General features: G+C 46.7%; 1 protein-coding gene across 1 annotated transcript; it reads right to left on the reverse strand.

The window, feature by feature from the left end:
• Positions 1–489: 489 nt before the first annotated feature.
• LOC8043290 (endothelin-converting enzyme homolog) lies at positions 490–5,647 on the reverse strand. The gene is made up of 3 exons (XM_040207649.2): positions 5,606–5,647; positions 5,164–5,460; positions 490–2,698 (listed from the first exon to the last, which is right to left on the reverse strand). The coding sequence occupies exons 1-3, from the start codon at positions 5,645–5,647 to the stop codon at positions 782–784; spliced, it is 2,256 nt and encodes a 751-aa protein (XP_040063583.1). The 3' UTR covers positions 490–781.
• Between the last annotated feature and the right edge of the window lie 16,352 nt (positions 5,648–21,999).

Consider the following 21,999-nt stretch of genomic DNA (forward strand, 5'->3'; position numbering starts at 1 on the left):
CGCCGCCATGTCTCCGCTCGTGCTGACAAGTGCGCGTGCACTTACAAACTTGTCAATGCTACCTTTAAGCGCACGCTGCACATGCTTGCACGCCGATGGCTGTAGCCAGTGGCCAGAGAGAGGCCAGTCATCGGCCAATGGAGCCACTGCTTAGCCACAGGCCAAAGGACCATTGGCCAATGACTGGCCAAATCTATGCTGCTTGGGGGTTCTTGCGTATGAGCTGTACCTAAAGCTTAGCGGGCAAACGCACTAGACTTTTAAATAGAGTGCTAGAATAGGGGGCTCCAACGCTGTAAGTCCCCCGATGGGCTTGGGCCATCGCAATGCGCATGCGCAAAACTTGTGTCTGCGCAGTGCCACGCCCCAAGCTCCTTAGAGAACGCATTGGAACCCCTTATTCTAAAACTCTAATTAGTTGGGTCATATGTCAGAGCCAGATCCGCTGAACAAAGGAGACAAAACACTGGGCAACCATAATTATAACTTACTGTTTAAAAACAAACTACAACTACAACATTTTTTAATCAATCTCAAATATAATCCTTCTCGGAGCACTTACGAAGAACTAGAAGAAACAAGTCTTAGGAATAGCTAACACAAGCGAATAAATACTTATAGAGAGATTGCTCGACAAGTTTGAAGACTGCTTGTATGATTTTCTGGGGATGGTATTTAAATTATTTCAATTATATTAAAACCAGACGTCACAAAAACACCTCAATTAAGTTTTAAAATACTTGTATAACAGGTAGCACCCGATTCCTGCCTAGAGTTTGTCCTAACCACCGTGAGTGACGTCCGAGACTCTGCTCTCGTAACTCGATACACTGACGGTCACATTTTCCGCATCCGGCAGACCCGAATCGGTGGCGTCGCACGTTGCCGAAGCAAATTGCATCATCTTACTCTCATTCCTGCAGCCGAAGGCCTCCCCAAAGCCCTGAGCCGCAGCCATCATCAGCGGCACATTACACCGCAGGCTGGCCGGCGTGAAGCTCAGAGATCGGTTACTCGACCCGTACCCGGTCGCCGAGCACCACTTAAAGCACGTGCCGATGTAGAACAACTGCTCCGGCGTAAAACCCGTGCCAACATCTTCCGACGACAAGTTGGTCCTCTTGTGTACAGAGTACACCGCCTGCAGCCCCATCAGGTCGGCAAGGTTCTCGACGGACGCGTCGTGCATGTCCTTCGCCTCGCCCCCAGCGTCCACGAACCTCTGGGCGAGACAGGCGTGCTTCCTGAGCCGCACGGCGCTGACGACGGTGTCCGTGTCCGACGCGATGCCCGTCGTGACGTCACCCAAGGCTGCGTGCCACAGCTCGTGAGCCAAGATGTGTCCCAGGCCGCCAAGGTTGAAGGCGTCCCCTGCGTCAAACAGGAATGGCTCGAAGAGGAGGGCGGGTGGGAGAAAAACCGTCCCGTGCCAGTTGGAGTACTGCGCCGTCGCCTTCAGCACGGACAACACACTGTCCTCCTCATTCGCGATGACCGGCGCTTTCGGGTCTGCCACAAGCTGGGTCTTCTGCTTGTCTCTCAGCGCTTGAACGGAGGTGAGATAGAATTCAAAGTAGTAGCCTTTGAAGTCGGGTAGGTACGAGTAAAACTTGTCGATGGCCTCTGTCTTGTTGAACCTGTCCGGCCAGCCGATCATGAACCTGAGGTTGTCAAGCCGCTCTTCGGCCTCTGCACGACCCCCGGGTTCTAGCCATGACAGCGATCCTCTGGTCTCGTTCTTCAGCTCCATGTATAAGTGCCGGGCTTCTGTCATGCGTTCTTCCTGCAAGGCGCCTTCGAAGACGAGCATAGCTAAGGCGAATGACGTCAACTGCGTCGCTGCGGCTGCGCACTTGTCCGCCACGTACTTCAATATGGGGCCATCGTCTTCTTCGGGGTAGCCAAACAGCGAAATGACAAACCTGTACGACGTAAAAGGTGCCAGTTGTCGAATTACGTGGAAACCGATATAATGGCGAACTTCGTTCGTGCTGTACTTGACGAGGAACTCGTCTACCAGACGAAATATCCTAGGATCACTAGCGTAGATCTCGTCGGACGAGGAGAAGTTCGTCTTCGTGGCAAGATTGCCGTTGATGGCTTCCAGCCAGACGACATTAGTCATCTGGCCGTTGGCTATGTCCTCGAACCGCAGGAAGCGGCCAGCTCTGCCAGAAGAGGCCGCCGCAGCGCTCCAGGCAGCGGTCACCTCGGTGTCCATCTTGACTAGGGCAGACGCCAGAGTCGCATTTCGAACGTTGTTCGTGGACAGCACGTTGACGAACTCTCGAATGCAGCGCACCAACGCCTCCGGAGCCAGGAACCGCTTCCTATGCTTCATCCATTCAATGAGGGCCTCGCTGAAACCGAAACTCAGGATCCTCTTATTCGCTTTCCTCTGGTCCGGGGCTAAGACAATCTGAAAGAGGACCGGAAGGTTCCAGTTGAGCGCCAGAGCCACGAGGATCTGCAGCAGATCGGAGCTGCTGGGCATCCTTGAGCCCTTGAAGAAGTGGAGGTCGTGCTTGTCGAATACGTCTTGTAGCTTAGAAGTCCCATCCAGTCTGCGGAGGTAGACCTCCGTACAAGCGAGGTAACTGAGCGCGGCCTTCTGCTTCACATTCAGCGGTTTGTCGGGAGCGGGAAATGTGCTTTCTTGCGCCTCGAGCATCATCTTCGCCACACTGTGGGTCCTGTACTGGGGACACAAAGTTTTAGGCTGGTTAGACCCGTTTGAAACAGGTTCAGGCATCCGCCGCAACATTCACAGCCCAATACTGCCTGCCACGTTCGGAAGGATATTAATGCAGTAATAATTTGGTCACTAAGTGAATAATTGTTGAAGAAACCGAGCGATAATTATTTACGGCATTCTTATTTATATACACATTTAGACATAAATTACATCGTGCCAGTAATCAGTGCTCTGGAAGCTTGCTATCGTTTAACCCTTACAAATGATGAGGTATTTTGACACCTATTTAACGTGCCGTTCGGATAACACTTTCGGCATGGTATAATATATATACCCTGTGCTTTCTTTTTATCTCTCATGCTCAGACAACAATACGTTACACATATATGTTTGTAAATGTTCACAGCCCTAGAAAGCAAATAATAATAATAAAAATTCATTAAATGTCGCTGCAACGCTCAATTACGTAAGTTTAGCAAGCCGCGAAGCACTGTACTATGTGGATATACCTTACACGCGTTTTCTAAGGATGGGCCCGAATCGGCCCGAGTCAAATAGTGTAATATATGGTTAATAATCAAGACCAGAGCCGTATATGTAGAGAGCTTGGCCATTCGTTGGGAAGTATAGGAGACAAGTGAGGAGACGCCATTGGCCGAAAGCGGGTTGGGTGTGTTCCATGGCGTCTTCAGAAATTCGAATGTGACCAACCAGAAGCCGGAAATAATACCCTGGCGGTGGTCGCGAGAAACAAACCTGATAACTGCATTGGAGTAACTCTCGATGGCTGAAAATATGCTACACGTGATGTTTCAATCACGCTCATAAAAAATGATAGTGGAAGAGTGCGACTAGCGGAACGATCGACATAATCCGTACGCCAAACGCCGAGGGCCGGGAATCTGCCTTCCGAGCGGTCACACTCTGTCCGCGCAAAACAGAGTTGAGCGTCGCATTCGTTTCTTACATCTTTCTGCATGATCATGATCAAAACAACACGTGAACCCATTTTCAACCACAAAGAGTTACTCTTACGCGCTTATTAAAACCATATACGAACATAGACCTTTGATCAGAACTGTTTCTGGCTGCCGCCGCTAGGGGATTCTTTTCGGCTTCTGGTCGGTCAAGAGAGCATGCCAAGCCCTCTTTCCGAGACTGCCGCACGCCCTGGCTCTGCCCGCGTCCCATTGACCAAACTCTCTACATATACGCTCTGATCAAGACCAATGTCAACTCTCTGAGGCGTATAGTTCCGAAACCACGAACCGTTTTTAATATACCCATTCGTCTAGCCACTTATGTTCACATCTAACCTGCCAAACTGCACAAAAATGAAAAAGGAATGGTGCAATTTGTTATGATCGTATCACGGCATGCGCCACTGATCTGCACTGAGATAGCGCGTTGGGTTTAACGGTATCACAGTATGCATCAGTACCTAAAGGCCTCTTATGTCTTCGAGATTACGCTTTTAGTACCCTGTCCTCTTTGAAGATGAAGCCACCGAACGTTACCGTTCCCAAACATTAGACGGCGAAAGCCTGGCGGCGGTAATTTATTACCTTAGGCTTGTAAGCTGTTTTCAGGGGCGAATGTGGACTCCTCAGAATCCCACGGTCTAGAGAGCATTCGAAAACGACCGGATGCGATTAAAAACGTCACGTCCGGCGGCAAATTTGTCGTGTACGCTTGCTGCGTCACTTAGCTGGGAATGTCACGAACTTTTGTGGAACATCGAGGTTTGACTGGTTCGTCGAACCTTCGAACTGTAAGCAAAATTCGTCGACATCCGACAACCTAAACAATGCTTCTAAAATAAATAAAAAGAGAAACGATTTATATTTTTTTTTTCTAAATTTTAGATGATATTTATCAATTCATAGAATAAAAAGGAAAACGTATACGTGTTTACTGGTTTACTGAACATGCGTATAATATTCGAACGTGTGTCGTACTTTTGTCGAAATTCAAGTTGGGGAAAAATTTAAACCTGGTTGAACTCAAACGTCAGCGGGTTCGTGACATCCCTCCACTTGGCACGCCTGTCTCGAGCAGCACCCCTACGCTCACTCCCACCTTTGAAGTCCGGGCGCAGCCAACGCTACGAGTGGATGGGACTAATCTAAACAGCGTCAAAAGTGCAACGTCTTGGTGTACGTTATGCTTTTTTTTACATTTCTTTTGGTGTTTTATTATTGCTAAGAAGATCATGTACAGGGAAGGCCCACTGACTAGCGCGCTTAGCATGTACGTTCTTGGTTTTATACGCGTTCGTGCCTTCGACTGCGTCTCTACTGAACAGCATGTGGATTGCCGAGGAGCGATCCAGGAGACAAAAGAAACGCTCCAGAACAGCGGCTTCTTTCGCCTCCCTTGCTGTCCCGGTCAGTAGGCCCTGTCGGTACGCCCTGTACCGCGGCCCGATCGCGGTACGCCCTGCATCCATGCCGTCCCGGTCGCGGTACCTCGAGGTAGTCGAACTGGTCGTCGAACTTGCGTTGCGCGTCGGACCACTGTCCGCACACGAAGTTGTAGAAGTCGTCGCAGGGATTCTCGGACAGGTTCATGACCGAGTGCAGATGCCGACGCAGGTTGTAGCAGGTCAGGTTGGAGCAGAGCAGGTACTCGGAGGCCTCGCGCTTCTCTGGCGGCGAGAAGACCAGGAACACGATGATACCGGCCAGCCCGACCACCTCGAAGCCCAGTAGGCTTTCCACTTTGCTCGTGAAGAGCAGGTTGCGACTCGGGGGCTCGGCGTTCCACTGCAGCGCGGTGGGTCATGCGGGTTCCATAGTCAGACGAGCCATAAAGAGCTGTCTTTTCATTTACTAAGTCGACAAGAACCGCGAGGCGTGGACAGGCCTCGCAATCTCATGATCACTGGAAAGACGACGGTTAGCGGCTGACCTCGCCCAAGTCTGAAATCCACGTGTGTTCGAGTGAACACATTGAAATGGCCCTACATGTGTTGCTTCGTAAATCTAGCACACAGCGCGCGGAGAACTCCCAAATGTTTACCTTTTAGATGGACGACTGGTTCACAATACCCGACTTGTATGCAAAGCCATTCCCCCATGAATCATCTCCTCCCCGTTTTCCCTCGGTCATTTTAATTTTAAATCCTAAATGCGCGTTAGTCAAAAACTAAGAAGGACTAGTTTGTTTCGAAGTACAGCATTCGTATGTTTAGTGCAAAGCTGTTTTGTTGTTGTTTTTTTCGACCGCCGATGGGTAGAAACATACCGTAGCTATTTCTCCACAATCACCGCAGACGCATATTTAGGTACTTATCATAACGAGACCTTCGAATGCCCTGCTCAAAGAAAGTTGCCGACGGGTTCCTCAGTCATTTCATCAAGCGTCAAAAGACAGTGAGTCGTCAGAGACGTCTTTCCCTGAGCCCCATCATCATGGACATCCAAAAGCTTGTGCCACGTAATGCGAAGTGCCTATATTTTCAGAGTGATTACCCGGAGATGCAGATACAGTATGTGTCTAAATATCGCGTAAACTATTTTTTTTTACTCACTCTATTTTTTTTTAACTTAACTTATAGTAGGCTTAAAAAATAAAGGAGCAGATATTTGTATGGCAGAGACGGAACACGTGGCGTAGACAACAGCAGAATGGAAGTTGAAGAAACGCGAATGCTACCAACCTCTGCACACACGCACATTGTTTATAAACAAGCCCGTTGCCGACACTGCGGCTCTGCACATGTATAAGTACACGTTTTCAGAAGGTCGAACCACATGCACATGCTCCGCCCCACAGGCAGCGACGCCATCTTGGTCCGACGTCATGAACACGAGTTGGTGCGAAAAAACCTAATTCGTTTGCGCACGTGCAAAAAAAAAAAAAAAAAAAACTTTTGAGACGCGAATGCAATTAATGCAAAGGTGCCAGCGATCTAGACAAGAATAACGATATCAATCCCTGGAGAAGGGGGAACAAGGGGGACAATGGACAAACACAAATATCAAAACACAGCTAGGTGACTGGTGAGTGACTGAAAAAAATCCCCCTAAACCTGGTATCGAACCAGGGACCTCTCCATTTCCAGTAGAGCGCTCCACCTGAAAATGTAGAGGTCTTTGTTTCAATAAGAGGACCAGGCGGATTTTTATTCGCGCACCAGTCACCTATCTGTGTTGGAGATATGTGTTTGTCCTTTGACCCAATTCTTCAGGGATTATTATCGTTGTACTTCTAAGATCAAGGGCATCTTTCGACATGGTGAAGGAGACGAGTATGTGTACCAGGGGTGCACAACATGCGGACCGCGCACATGACACTGCGATATGTGCTCAAGACGGCAACCGGCGCGATGATGCCGGATATTGAATACCTGTCTGCCAGATATTGAAAACCCGCGCAGTTCCCAATAAAACATTTTTTTTTTTTTTGGCCCGCGTCATTATTCAGCTGTGCCCTCCCTGATTACGATAAACCAGGATTGACAGCGGGTGCAAGATGGCGCGAGCCGTTCCCTCGACCGCGTTAAAAGATGGCAAAACGGAATCGCCTATTAGACGTCTTAGCCTACCCCATCTGTCCTTCAGCCCCAGTGTGTGACCCTGTGCGTACTACTGGAACACTTGGAGGAAGAAAATATTGAGAAGTTTTGCTGGAAGCTCTTAGGAGTCAGGATCAGAGGGTGCAGCGCGTCGCAGGCCCCGTGTCTAGGTTCACGATAGGGACTCGAGCTCGTGCCACGATATTTGAAATGTCAAGCGAGGATTCCGTTAGCGGTCAAGATGACGCCAGACAAAAGCAGTTGTGGACTAAACATGACCGGACAATGCACCCGGGTCAAGCTTTACGCAAGAGGATTGAATCTGGCGTTTCACTGCGCGCGCGCATTGGGTTATGTCTTAAGGGTCCTTACTCCCGATCTCTTCTCCGACTCGCCAGTGTCCGACAGGTCCTCCTCGGTTGTTTCAGTGTCCGACATGGCGACGGTGGCGATCGACCGACGAAGCTTCTTCCGTCTTCTTCGTCAGCGAAACGATGACGATGCTCTTGCCTTTCCTGGTTAATCTACGGAACGATTCGATGTCGTGGCTGGTACCAACGTTGGCTACGGGGTGGCGTTCACTTGGCGCCTCTAGCCAGGGAACCGGACATTTTCTCACCCATCCTTTCCCTTTTTTTTTTTTTTTTTTTTTAATGTCGTGATGTACAAGCCTTCTCGCGTCTCGGCGCGAGTGTGTAGCTTATTTGACAACTGCATTTTACCGCCTAAATGTCATGTAAGTACTGAGTATTTGATTCAACCATACCGAACAGTCTTTCGTCGAATTATTTAATCGAAGGTCGCTTCACCGAACGCTTTATGGAATCGCTTGACACGTCGTTCGTTGAATTTCTCCTTACATGCATATTTGTACTCATAAAGCCTAGGAATACGATACATGCGATGAAAGGTGCGCACGTTGAGCACGCGAATCCTTGATGACCATTCCACATGGTGCGATTGTGCTAGGTATCTTCGGTTGCAACGCCGCCCACGCACAAAAAAAGAAAAAAAAAAGACGTTTACAACTCCCTGTAATGCCGAATTAGAGCGCAGCACTTGAGGGGGAGGAGGGGAGGGTGTGGTATGCCCCTCCTCCTCATCCGTACCCTGTCCTCCTCCCTTCTCATCTAGTCCTCCCGTGCTCCTCACCTCCTCCCTCCCGCGCGGTGCATTATGGAAAACGTCCCATAATGCAAAGCTCGCGTCACAGCGGTGCATTATGGGACGTTTCCCATAATGCACCGCGCGGTTACGCCGACACCGCTCAAGCCGGAAACCGGCGCCTAAGAGCTGCGCTCTAAAAGATTACGGTGTTGTTTTTGCTGCGTTTCACTGCAGATGTCGGTGGCCTTCATCCCTAGCTAAACGTCACTCTCACCTCCAGCGTTTCTTTGGCACGGCGGCTCTAGAGTAACTGTATAGCAGAGCCTATACAGCTACTATAGGAGGGCCATCTAGTGAGCGCCTCGCCTCGAGACTGCGCATGCGCGCGACAGAGAAGGAGAACGGCACATGTACCCCACTTTCCCGTGAACGGTTAACGCGCAACAAAGGAGAGTACCGATACGCGTGCCCCACTATCCCGCGCATGCGTTCCAATGTGACGACCCGAATTTTTCAGGAAGGGCGAGAACGGCAGCTGAAATCCGTGCTATCACCCCAAACTTTTTCTTTTTCGGGGGGGGGGGGGGGGGGGGAAGGGGGGGGTTTACACGAGATTGACATTAAATGTAAAAATTTTGGCGGAACTCCGCCTGGTTAGGTAAGTAATAAGAAAAAGTAGAACGTAGATTGACATTCGCAAGCATAATCGTACGATGTGAAGCGGGCTTTATATCTTCACAAATGGAAGAAAGGTCTCCAGTTTAAACCGACAATATCGAAGCGTCGCGCGCGCACGCGAATGAGCACACACATTCATCAAGGGACTTCAGCGTTGGGTGGCAGCTCGCGCCATCTATCCTACAGCAACGGAGGCATTGCCGTTGTTCGCTCATTGCCTCCGAGATCCCGAAGCGCGCGTGGTTCGCTACTGTTACCGCTCCCGCCTAGGTGGCGCAAGCTCCTGTGCGCTCCTACGGGAGCCAGAGTTGCGCGTGTTTTCCACGTGCCGCCGCTATTCGCTGAGATCCGATGACGTGAGGAGCAGACTTTAAGTGCAGTGCAGGAAAGCCACAGGTACGGCCGCTTCGCCAATGGTGCAAGCGCCTCGGCGTACATTTCCATCCTTTTGCTTCCTCCTATCTGTTTACCCCTTTGATCCTCTGACCTAAGCTGGAACCCTACTGTGAATCCATATTTCTACCTTTTTCGTTTCTTTCCGATTCTTTAATATTAAGATACACCGAAGATAGGGCGTTTTGGCACAAGATATAGCAGACATTCGTTGATGGTGTAATTTAGCACAAATGGGGCACCACCCGATGCCGCCTTCACGCGTGCATCGCATTGTTATAGACGCTTTACACACGCGCCAGATTACAGACGCCATTGCCGACCTTCTATTGTCTTACCGAGATATCAAACCACTGAAGCGGGCTTTGGCGAGCCTCCACAAAGGCAAATGCTGGGGAAAAAGACACCGTCGTATCTAAAATGCTTGTAACCTGTCCTCCTGTGGTAATGATGGAACAGAGTGAAAAATATAAGCGAAAACAAAAACTGAAGGGCGGTTATGGCGGCGCCCATGCACAGCTGCTGTAAAGCGTCTATAGGAAGTATTCACTGGCGGCCATAGCTGTGAGTGCGACTGCTGAGCGCGTGCCGATGGCGAGCTTCCACAGTTCTTTTGCAACGTGCATTCCGCACCCTCAAGATTGCCGGTCTTAGCAGCCTATTAATGTGGGCTCGTCCTGAGCATGCGCTCTACGCAGCACTCACAAATATGGCGGCCAGTGAATACTCCTTATTGGGGCTGTCGGAACGATTCACTAAAGCTCTCCATTAAAATTCGCCGTTCAGACCTACATGCTTGCTCCAACACACCTTGAGAATATATTCTATCGAGTTTTGAATTTCGGTATTTAATCGCAAGTCAGCTCTGCAGATGCAGACATCGAAGCATTCGTGAACATTTGGTGGCCTAAAACAGGGAGGCACTCACTTGATCCAATGACGTTTTAGCGAAGACCCACGTTTCACCGAATGACACTTTAGCGAATAGTCGGACGCCGCGAAGTCAAAGTCAAATTGGACGTTTTAGTGATTTATACAGCGTAAGGTTGGTCTGCCAGTAGGGGCGACACTGGTTTACACTGTAGATGAAAAATTTTTCCAGTGCGGTACAGCCGCTAGCCTGGGGTCTTTAACGTGCACCACGCAGTAGTGATACACGACCGCACGCCGGTAGGATGCTCATCCAAATCGAAACGGGCAGGGGTGGGGCTCGAACCCAGGATCCCTGGGTTCTGCAGCGCGAGCTTTCGCTCCACGCGCGTCGAGCTGGGTGTGCACCGGCGTTTTCGGGGTGGGCCAAGTGGGTTAACAATTTTGTAATGAGCCGCTGCAAACTGTCGCCGCAAAACGGCGTAAACGCAGCGCCGGGGGGGGGGGGGGGGGGGGGGGGGGGCTCAGCGAGATTGGTCAAATAGACCGATCTCACGAAGCGGTCAAATGCCGCTGTTCGCTAAAACGTCATTCGCTCATGTGATATGGACCCGGGCGAGTTTTCTCGTGTGTAGATCGACGAGAATTTTACTACACGCAGGCCTCAGTTATATCCATTTTTTTTAAATCATTCTCATAAATAACCTATACTTTTCTCTTCCCCTCACCCCAAACGGGGTCCTCCATCATCTCCGCCGATCCATAAGGAATCCGCGAAACATCAATGGTTGAAGACCACTGGCCTAGATGATAATAGAGCGTTAATTTTTGAGACATTAGAGTCACTTATTTTCAGACAACACTTTTACTAGTCATAAAGGCTGTATAAATAAAGCAATTATGACTAGACAATGCTTGTGGTTATCACAAAGGAAAATACTCGTAGCTTCATAAATAAAAAAATAAAAACTACATATTTGTAATTGGCAATCTGCTCCCTATAGGGAGGAAACCTGAGAAACTTGTCTATCCAAGTCACCCAGTGGATTCCAGTCTGCAAGCGGGAGCAAGAGCACATTTCTGATGCTCTTACTATGCCGTGTTATCTATGCGGAGGGCAAGTTCGTCTGCTTCTTGCGCAGAGGGTAGCGGTGACGTCAGAACGCCGAGCCCTGATTGGCTGATCGCAACCCCCCTATCTGAGCGTCGTCTGCTCCTTTGCAACGTCGTCTGCTCGCAACGCCGTTTGCGTCTGTCTTACCTTGCCTGCGACTTTCGAAAGTGCAGAGGCCAGATTCACGAAACGATATTACGCCAAAAATGTGCGTAAGACAAAACTTAAGAACAAATTCGTATTCACGAAACGAAATTTTCGCAAGTTTTGCGCAGGTTACGATGAAACCCTACGACAGCTCCGAAGCTGTCTTACGCACTTCTTACGACCAAATCAGCATGGCCGACAGCGTAGCGGTCGCGACGACCCACGGACGTTTATTTTTCTACGTGCGCTTCTCACGCGTCCTGACTTCAAGCAGCAAGAAAAAAGTAAAAAGTACTTAAAACAGACCACGACGAACAAGAACGCTGGATCCACAAACACCCGGGAAAAGTTCCAACGGCCACGATTCCACCGAACGCCACCAAGCGAGCACGGCAGTTAGGCCTAGCAGGCACTCCGCGATTCGGCGACCGTTTGCCCACGACCGGCTGGCGTGCTGAATGGAATATACCCGCGCGACTCTTGTGAACCCTTCCCGTATTATACTTTGATCGCTGACCTCAATTTTAGATTAAGAGGTCAATTTCTTCCTCTTGTTATCTCCTTGTTTCCCCAGGGAACGGTAACTCTCGCCGGTGAAAAAGCGGTGAATCTCCGACAGACGCAGGAAAGGTAAAGCAGCCATCGCTTTGACTAGCATACGTAAAGCAGACGACGTTAACTGCGCCAAACCGCCGACGCCGTTAAAGAGTGAGGGGTCTTGCCGCACACGAAAGGAGGAAAAAAGTATTTGGGAGGGAACTTGCGGGCACTAACACGCTCACCCCTCTCGGTTCATAGCAAACAAACCTCGACGCTTCGGGACACCTCGCCGGTGAGTCCTTTGACTTCCCTCCTTGATGCGCGTCTGCTAGTTGTTAGACAAAAACAACGTACCGCTCGAGTTATTTCGTCTGCCCTCTCTGAAAGGCGAAGTCGAGCTCGCCCGTAAAGACCGGCACTTCCGAAATTCGCAGGAAAGGTAAGACAGACGCAGACGACGTTGTGAGCAGACAACGTTGCAAAGGAGCAGACGAAGCTCAGATAGGGGGTCGCGATCAGCCAATCAGGGCTCGGCGTTCTGACGTCACCGCCTGGTCACCGCTACTTCCTTTCTCATGCGCAGAAGACGAAAATGAGGTCCCTTGCGAGGCGTATTCGTTAAAAAGAGAATGAAAGTATGAAGACCAGTAAAAATTTGTGTGCAGTATATGCTAACACAGACCAACTTCTTTTCACTTCAGACTCCCACATACCCTCTGTCAACATTGAAAAAAAGATGAAGAATTAGAGCAGAGAGAGAGAGAGATCCGAGGTTGGGGGTTGCGTGCGAGAGAACTTTGCCGGACCAGACGGTTCTACTTCGGCACTGTTCTGGAGAAAGTACACTGGCGGCAGGCCTCGTCCCAGCAACCGGCAAGCTCCCGTCTTGTCCTCAAAGACTATCCCAGAATGGCCGACAGCCAATAAGAGCCATTGGCTGCGACACGTCATAGCTCTAAGGAACGCCACCCCACAGAGAACCCCTCTTCCTGGAGCTGCGGCTCGCGCGCCAGGAAAATGGAGAAGGTGGTGCGCCCGCGGCCGCCGCTCTCTCCCTTTCATCGGCGCGCGGGCCGCAGCGCCAGGAAGGGGGCTTCTCTGTGGAGTGGCGTTAGGAATGATCTACGTGTAGAAATGCTTTCACATTCCTACACGTAAGCAGTGTTAAGGGTCCTCCTGTAATTTGTATTTCATCTGAATCTTTTATTTAATACACTTTCTTTTTCTCCTTTATATAAATATATATACCTTTGATTTGTTTCGCCCTTGTGCTTTACCTCTTTTGATTTTGCGCACGACCCCGGTTGAACGCGACACCCTCTTTCACTTATGCATGCACGAGGAGGCACGCGCATCCATTGCTTTGCCTGTTCTGAAAGCAAAATACAAGGCTGCACAGTTATTGCAAGAACTACCCCGATTCCTGCACAAAACCAAACCTCTAACAGATGACAAGAGAAGTGCCTATACTATTGTTCGGATATGCGGTGTTACATGGAATCAGAGTGTCGAACCGATATTTTTATTGGTTCGGTTCGGGTTCGGGTTCACGGCTTTCGGTTCAGTTCCGGTTCAGTTCCGGGGCGCAAAAAATAACGGTTCAAACCGGTTCGAACCGGTTCGAACCGGTTTGAACCGCTAAATTGAGAATATATTTTCCGCGTTGTTCTGTCAATAGGCGCTATTTAGGCCGTGAAACTAACTGCTGTAAACGATCTGATTTTTGCGAGGACCTATTTTTGAGAATTTCGCGAATCGCCAACAATTCGCGAAAATTGGGTCCCGCGAACAATTTCGGTAAAATGTAAACAGATTGAAATTCATATTGAGATTCCACCGCGTCGAGAAAATTACAACCCGCGAATTATTCCAAAACTTCAGCTTTGACCTAAATCGCGAAATATTGAGCCCACGAAAAAGAGTCGTTTACAGTATATAGTTTTTTTTTTATTGTTTGTTCAATTCAGTTTTATTCTCAGGTACCAAAATTATAAAATTCTGTTATTTATTCCTACACAACAAGAAAGGAAAATCTACATTAACAAACAAAACGTCGTGTTTATACGACTCAACATCCCTTCGTTTACCAGAGTCACATATATTGTACCTGAATCGAAATGTTTTCGGAAGTGAAGTAGGTTGCCTAAAATACCCGTGATTGGTACAACTTTGTATCGCAGTATTAGATGTTGAATCGTGGTTTTGCCCTTGAACTAAGGAATTAATTACAGTGAATACAATCATGAAATGGGCACCTCGTCGCCATATATATCATGAAATGTGTTTTACGGAATACGTTTCACAATATATATATATGATGACGAGACGACTGAGCTTAAGGGAATATAATTTTCAAAATGTCACGAAAGTCACGGGACAAGTCCTTCCAGTCTATATTTTATAGGAACACTAAGCGACAATCGCAATGCTTGTTTTTCTAACTAGCATATTGTTTGCTCTCAGCACCATGATGCGGGCGACGAATCATGCGAAAAGGAGTGGCTGAAATTGTTCACTCTAACCTATGAGCACCTTAGTACTGAGATCGAATCTGTCCTAAAACAGTGCTTACCCATGTGAACATTTTCTTATATTGGATAAACTGGCATAGCCTGGATGTTGAGGTTTGGTCTTGACAAAATGCAGGTCAATTTAATTTGCAAATAAGCATCACCCTCGCTAATTGATGATTTTTGTTAAATAGAACAAAGTGGTATTTCATGCTCTACTCAATTCGGAAGCTACCTAATTGGACACTTTCTGAGAGTTTAAGTGTGCAATCGTCATAGTTCCACCATTCGTTCCAGTAAAAAAAGGCGATAGTAAAAACACATAAAAAACGCGATAATAAACTTCTATATATTTGAGAAGTTATATATGCGTGAGGAACACACATAGTTATTTAAATTAGCTTCAAAATAATAAAAAAAAACATTATTTAAATCTTTTCAAAATCACCTATAACGTGTCTATAGTGGATAAAAGCGCCGAAAAATATTTGCCGGACATCTTTCAGATAATTTAAAGGCGCATTTACTTATATATCTTGGAGGTGAGAATCTTCTATTTATGCTGCCAAATCTTCAGACAGGAATTAAGTATATTTTTATTATCATCGATAAATTTGACTTTATGAAGTTCACATAACCGCCTGAGACCGACACGGAAGGACGATACTCGAAAATAGCCAGCTGTTGTGTCTTCGGCAACGTGCTTTTGTTAGCTGTTTTGCAGTATAAAATAGTGGGTTGCAGGGCATGCCAAAAAACACTGTGGTCACATGATATATCGGAAGGCAAATACACGAAATGTGCAGAAATAAGGAGATGACACGCAATTTTTTCTAAATAATCCCTTACACAACGCTTTACTGCAAAAAGAAATGCATAGAAATGCATAAAATGATATTCCTAATTAAACATAGGTTCCGCGAAGGGCAAACAAAGATTTTTTAGAATCCTAATATAAATCACTTTTGGGCATCAGCTTGCCTCAGCTCGAAAGTCGCGGGATACTACCTCGGGAGGCTAATGTTATCTCAGGTTTTACGTGCACTCGTTTTGAGACCTTACTTCATGACTCTGTTCTTTATCAGTCATGTGCTCCAACATTTCATTAGGCTGCCGTATATCATCGCGAGACTACTATAAATACTACACAACTTTACACATTGGACGTCTACTGCTGGTGTTGCGAACGTCGCACTTCACCAGAAAGCTGAAGTATTTAACAAGGTTTGCACGTGACGTAATCGCACTAGATACTGGTTGTCATTGCGAGTTGTTCTAGCTGAGAAAATCAAATCCGGTTTGGCAAAATGCACGCTGCAAAAGTTTCGCGCTCAGTGCAAGCTATGTATTTGAGGGGCACACATTTTTCTTGTTGGTACACCGTCGTTAGGCACGGCGCGAGTATCTGGCACGACGAAAACGTGCTTTCTGGCAAGAGTGTTTTTACAAATAAAAGTTGTACCAACTACCCATCTGTCACTATCGTTTCCAGGCCACGCTTTCTAGTCTGCGCCGAAAATGTGGGGTAGAGGAATCTTTACGACACAGTATGCTTTAAAACTACCCCCCTCCCCACTCCCTTTTTTTTTAGTTGCTCCTCAAGATACCTTTTATTCCTCAGGGATTGCCTGCTCCGTATTGAGTGGTGTTCACTCGACAATTATATTTGTGTCACTTGTTAACAGTAATTCTTCCTTGCTTTAACTTTGCACCAAACTGTGAAGGTTAAACAAAATACAGGGCGGTCGAAACTTGGAGAACTTGAGAGCGACACTCCTGTGAGACTTAGAGCGGCTGCCAACGTTCGGCTATCCCCGTGAGGCCACTAGGATCTTTCTTTTCAGGTATCCCTCCCGTACACACTAATAGTTCCATGTAACGTCCGACTAATACGTCACATTTAGACCCTTTAACACTTCTATTCTCGGGACAACTTTCTGAGGCAGTTCAGCAATAACGAAAACATGTTTGGGAGCCTCAATGGTGTGCATACATGTAAAATGGGTCGTGCAGCATCTTTTTTTTTTTTTTTTTTTTACCTTAAGTTCAATAAATACCGCTAAGTTGTAATCCTTGACGTTGATAACTTGCAAAAGCATCCATTAGTTTGCCCCTCCGCGAAATGGCAGACAGTCGAAAGAAAGAAATGAAACAGCTTTCCCCTCCTCAACTCACAATTAGAACTATCAGCCACGTGATCTGATCCTAATATATACACCGTCTGTGTTTATCATAGTCATACGCAGGGTTGGCAAAGCAGAGAGCCTGGGCTGATCTTCAGATATAATTTTAGTTGGGCTATAATGCCCGAGCCCCACTAAAGCGACAAACAGAAACAAACGACAGCGGCTAGCCTTAAACCAGAGTATTTCGCGATTTGACAGGCTTTGTAGAATAAAGAAGGCTATGCTCAAACACGAGTATCATGCACACGATGGTACCATTTGCAGGCTTGTAAACACTCGTGCTAACTTCGCGAGCACCGAACAACTCAAAGCCGTATAAAGGTACCATCGCGAACATGCTGCATGTGTCTGAGGCTTGTCGCTTTCGTTTGTTTCTGTTTCTAGCTTTAGTGGGACTCGGGCCCATCATAATCTTTGAGTTGAACACGAGCGTTACCCGAATGTTTGGCGATACTGGTTGTCATGAACCAGAGCATTTGACTCGGGATCATGACAATCGGGTACATCATGGTGTCACGTGACTCTCAGTGCGAAGTTGTGATGTCATGTGACGTCACGGTATCAACAACGTTAATAGATCTAGCGACGTCCTCAATTCGAATCGACTTAACGCGGTGAGTCACGTGACGTCACGGGGTCACGTGATGTGACATTACTCGACAGCATGGATTGACATCATGACGTCATGTGACATTGTGACACATGGCTAATCATAGTGCCAATAAGAAAGCGCCGCGAAAAACCAGGATTTATTATACATTGCAATTCTGTATATGACGATTTGATCAATACGTAGAGGAATACACGTGCCAATAATAATAAATTTGTAATACTAACAAAAGAAATACCGTGAACCGTTTTGAACCGGTTACCGTTATATTTTTTTCCGGTTCAGTTCCGGTTCAGTTCCAAGATGGCGGCGAAGATTTCGGTTCGGTTCAGTTCCGGTTCGGCTAAAAATAACGGTTCTGTTCCGGTTTTCGGTTCGGTTCGGTTCCGGTTCGACACCCTGCATGGAATGATTCTGATCAAAAAACCCCTGACACGCCAAAAAAAAAAAAAAATTTTTTTTTTCATGCTAGGCGTTGAAATGGCGTGTCAGGACATTACAAAAAATTGTTTCACTATAGAAATGCGTAGTTTTTTTGTTTTTTTTTATAAAAATAGAAATACGAGGCCCAATTCAAAGTTTCCGCCAGTGCACTGTGACGTAACAGTGTACCACAAGGTGTCGGGGCGGTCAGAAGGGAGGCATCGGCGGAAGTCACGTGAGTTGTATCCCTCCTCGTGCCTACCGCGAGCGCGTGTAATATTTTTTAAAATATTTTTGTTGTTCTCCGTACCTCCACGAGCGATCCAAGCAGACAAGGTTTCCTTTATCTGCTTTTCATCGCTTAATGTTGCTGTAAAGGTAAAAGAAGAGGAGTCAGTGAATTGACGTGATCAACTACAATGCCTAGAAGGTGCTGTGTGAGGGACTGTCTTGGTATTTCAGCAACTGAAGAAATCACACTGCATGCATTTCCGAGGGACGGCAGGCATCTTCAGCCTGGAGAGTATGCGATGATTCGACGACCTCGGTGTCCGAACCTTCAGCCATGCATCAGAATTAGTTGGGGGGCTAGTTGGTTGAACATCTAGACGGTGGTTTAAAAGCGCAAAGGACTAAGAAGAGAAGAAGGGGACAGGACAGAGCGCTTACTTACAACTGTCAAATTTAATAGAGCATCTAGAGAAAGACAAGGTGGAAGTGAAAAGGGAGAAAAGAAAAATGAAATAAAATTAAAGTCACTGCTGCTATTAAGAACATATTTGGTTTTAGAAATCGAAACAAAAATATTTTGACTGCAGCTGAAGGCAAAGTACTTGTCACGTAAAAAAAAACTATCTATACAGCAAAATGAAAAAATAATAAAAAATTGAATAGTAGGAAAAAAGAAAAAAACCATTAGGCAGAGCGACCGGCTAAAAAGTCTTGAGGTAAAACACCGCTAGAACTGAAGTTCTTTTTGTGTTTCAAGTCTTTAGGGCATACACCGAAGGAACTGAAGTTCTTTCTGTGTTAGGGTCACTGATGGGGCGCTTATACACTTGTCGCCACTGGTGAGGATGACTTGAGCCTCGTACAGCTCTCGAATGTTTTTGTCACGGAACCGCTTCAGAACTTTGGTGTTGGTGAATGTTGGTGAGCATTTGCAGTCTCTGACATGCACCGCAAGATGTCCCGATGGTGCCGATTTCAACGTTTGGGCATGTTCTCTTAATCTCGTATTGATACATCGCCCCGACTGACCTACATACACTTTGCCGCAAGTAAATGGTATTTGATATATCACTCCACTTTGACATTCTACATACTTGAGTCGATGTTTTACACTGCATTCTTGCTGTTGATGCTGTTGGCAATTGATCTTAGGGCAGAGCCTTTTTAGTTTGTCCGGAGCTGAAAGCACGACTTGGACTTGAAACTTCGCAGCTGTTCTCTTCAAGTTGTGGGACAAGCGGTGTATATATGGCAGAACTGTCGGTCGGTGTTTCTTGTGTTTTCCAGGTTCATGTTTCTTATTTGAGGTCATCAAGGATTCCGCGACTTCATATATTATCGAACTGGGATATCCCGACGCTTTCAGTCTTTGTACTTGAGCATCAAAGCTTTCCCCCGCTGAGTGTACGCAAGATTTTTTAAGAGCTGTATTCAGGCAATTTTTTGCAATTCCTCTTTTAATAATTTTGGAATGAGCCGAATCATACAAGACCTTTCTTCGATCGAGGGGAATACATCCAGCAAGCGTGGTTGTCAGAGAAAACCAGTCTTAGATCTAAAAATTGGAGTCTGGAGTTCACTGGTGACTCTTGGGTGAACTTGAGACCCTGGCCATTTTCTAAAAAGTTAGATCGGATGATGTTGAATAGTTGCGTCTCATTCTCACTTGGGCGATGTTGAAGAAGAACGAGGTAATCATCAACGTATCGAAAAATATGAGATACATGGCTGTTGAAAAGTGTACTGGCTACTGCCCGATCGCATTGGGCCAAGTAAATATCACATAATATAGGCGCCACACAGGAACCTATACAGATACCTTTCTTTTGTAGGAAAGAATCACCTTCAAAAGTGACGACTGTAGCAGAAAGGTAGAACTTTAAAAGTTCTAAAAAGGACTCTACCGGAATGCCGCACTTGTTTTGAAAGGAAATAGTTCCATTGGCTTCAATACATTCGCTTACTGCTGCTAATAATTTGATGTGTGGTACTGAGTAAAATAGATCCTCCACATCAAGTGAGAACCCAAAGCGCACTGTCATCGCATTTAGTTGCAGATACTTAATAAGTTCCTCCGAGTTTGCTATTAGGAATGGGTCATTCAGCTGGAGATTAGACAAATGGCTTAAGAGGAACCGTGACATTAGACCCTGCCAAGACCCTTTCTCAGTGACCACAACTCGAAAAGGGCATTCGTTCTTGTGCGTTTTTGCTGTGAAAAACATATCCAGACTGTCCTTTTTGGTAGCAGTAATCGTCTTCCTCAATTGCTCCAACTCAAGTCTGTGGCACATTTGAAGCGCCTTTGCCTTCACACTTTTGGTTTTGAAATCATGCAACTTGTTAAAGTTTTTTTCTATGGCCCGCCCTGCTTTTTCGAGGTAGAGTGACCTAGGAATGACAACGAAACCTCCTTCTTTATCAGAAACTAGAAGGGTTAGGTCATTCGTTTTGAAATAATTGACAATAGTAGGAATTCTCATATTCTTGTCATTAACTTGACCAGTCTGTAGCAGCACGTCAACACAATCGTCCACACATCGAAGTCTATCAGCTTCTTGGGCCTTTGCCGCTATGTCGTGTATCTTAGACACCAGCTCTACGCCCTGCATTTTTGGTGGTGTGCAGAATTTTGGTCCTTTTTCGAGTATCTTGCCTATCTCCGCCGGTATTGTAGCATCCCCCAACAACGTTACGGATTCTCCCTTGCGTTGGTTATTTTGAGCACGGAGACTTTTTATATGCGGAATATATGAAGACCATAGGAATTCCGTTTCCTTACTTGCTCTGTCAAGGAAGGTTCTGTACCTTCGTCCTTGGCCGCCACCGGGGTCTCCACACCCCGCAAGAACCCAGAGGCAAGATCTGAAGTATCGGACCTGCCTCCACATCTCGGAGCGGACAATCTTGCATATTCTTTTTGCATGATGTTGGGAAGGTCTTGCAAAGCCAAACAACCCAACCAAGTCCGGTGGAACCGCACCATGTCTGATGGCGGCAGAATAGAATCTTGCTTTGCAGGTTGTGTTGGCGATCACACTGATGTAAATAGAAATAGAGTCCAGAGGGGAAAGACAAGGAAAAGGGCCCATTGTAGAAGAAAGAAATTGCATCAGAATTAGTTGGGGGGCTAGTTGGTTGAACATCTAGACGGTGGTTTAAAAGCGCAAAGGACTAAGAAGAGAAGAAGGGGACAGGACAGAGCGCTTACTTACAACTGTCAAATTTAATAGAGCATCTAGAGAAAGACAAGGTGGAAGTGAAAAGGGAGAAAAGAAAAATGAAATAAAATTAAAGTCACTGCTGCTATTAAGAACATATTTGGTTTTAGAAATCGAAACAAAAATATTTTGACTGCAGCTGAAGGCAAAGTACTTGTCACGTAAAAAAAAAACTATCTATACAGCAAAATGAAAAAATAATAAAAAATTGAATAGTAAGAAAAAAGAAAAAAACCATTAGGCAGAGCGACCAGCTAAAAAGTCTTGAGGTAAAACACCGCTAGAACTGAAGTTCTTTTTGTGTTTCAAGTCTTTAGGGCATACACCGAAGGAACTGAAGTTCTTTCTGTGTTAGGGTCACTGATGGGGCGCTTATACACTTGTCGCCACTGGTGAGGATGACTTGAGCCTCGTACAGCTCTCGAATGTTTTTGTCACGGAACCGCTTCAGAACTTTGGTGTTGGTGAATGTTGGTGAGCATTTGCAGTCTCTGACATGCACCGCAAGATGTCCCGATGGTGCCGATTTCAACGTTTGGGCATGTTCTCTTAATCTCGTATTGATACATCGCCCCGACTGACCTAAATACACTTTGCCGCAAGTAAATGGTATTTGATATATCACTCCACTTTGACATTCTACATACTTGAGTCAATGTTTTACACTGCATTCTTGCTGTTGATGCTGTTGGCAATTGATCTTAGGGCAGAGCCTTTTTAGTTTGTCCGAGCTGAAAGCACGACTTGGACTGGAA

Source organism: Ixodes scapularis, unplaced genomic scaffold (genome assembly GCF_016920785.2).
Source record: "Ixodes scapularis isolate PalLabHiFi unplaced genomic scaffold, ASM1692078v2 PGA_scaffold11__112_contigs__length_91849675, whole genome shotgun sequence".
In the NCBI taxonomy this organism is placed as follows: Eukaryota; Metazoa; Arthropoda; class Arachnida; order Ixodida; family Ixodidae; genus Ixodes; species Ixodes scapularis.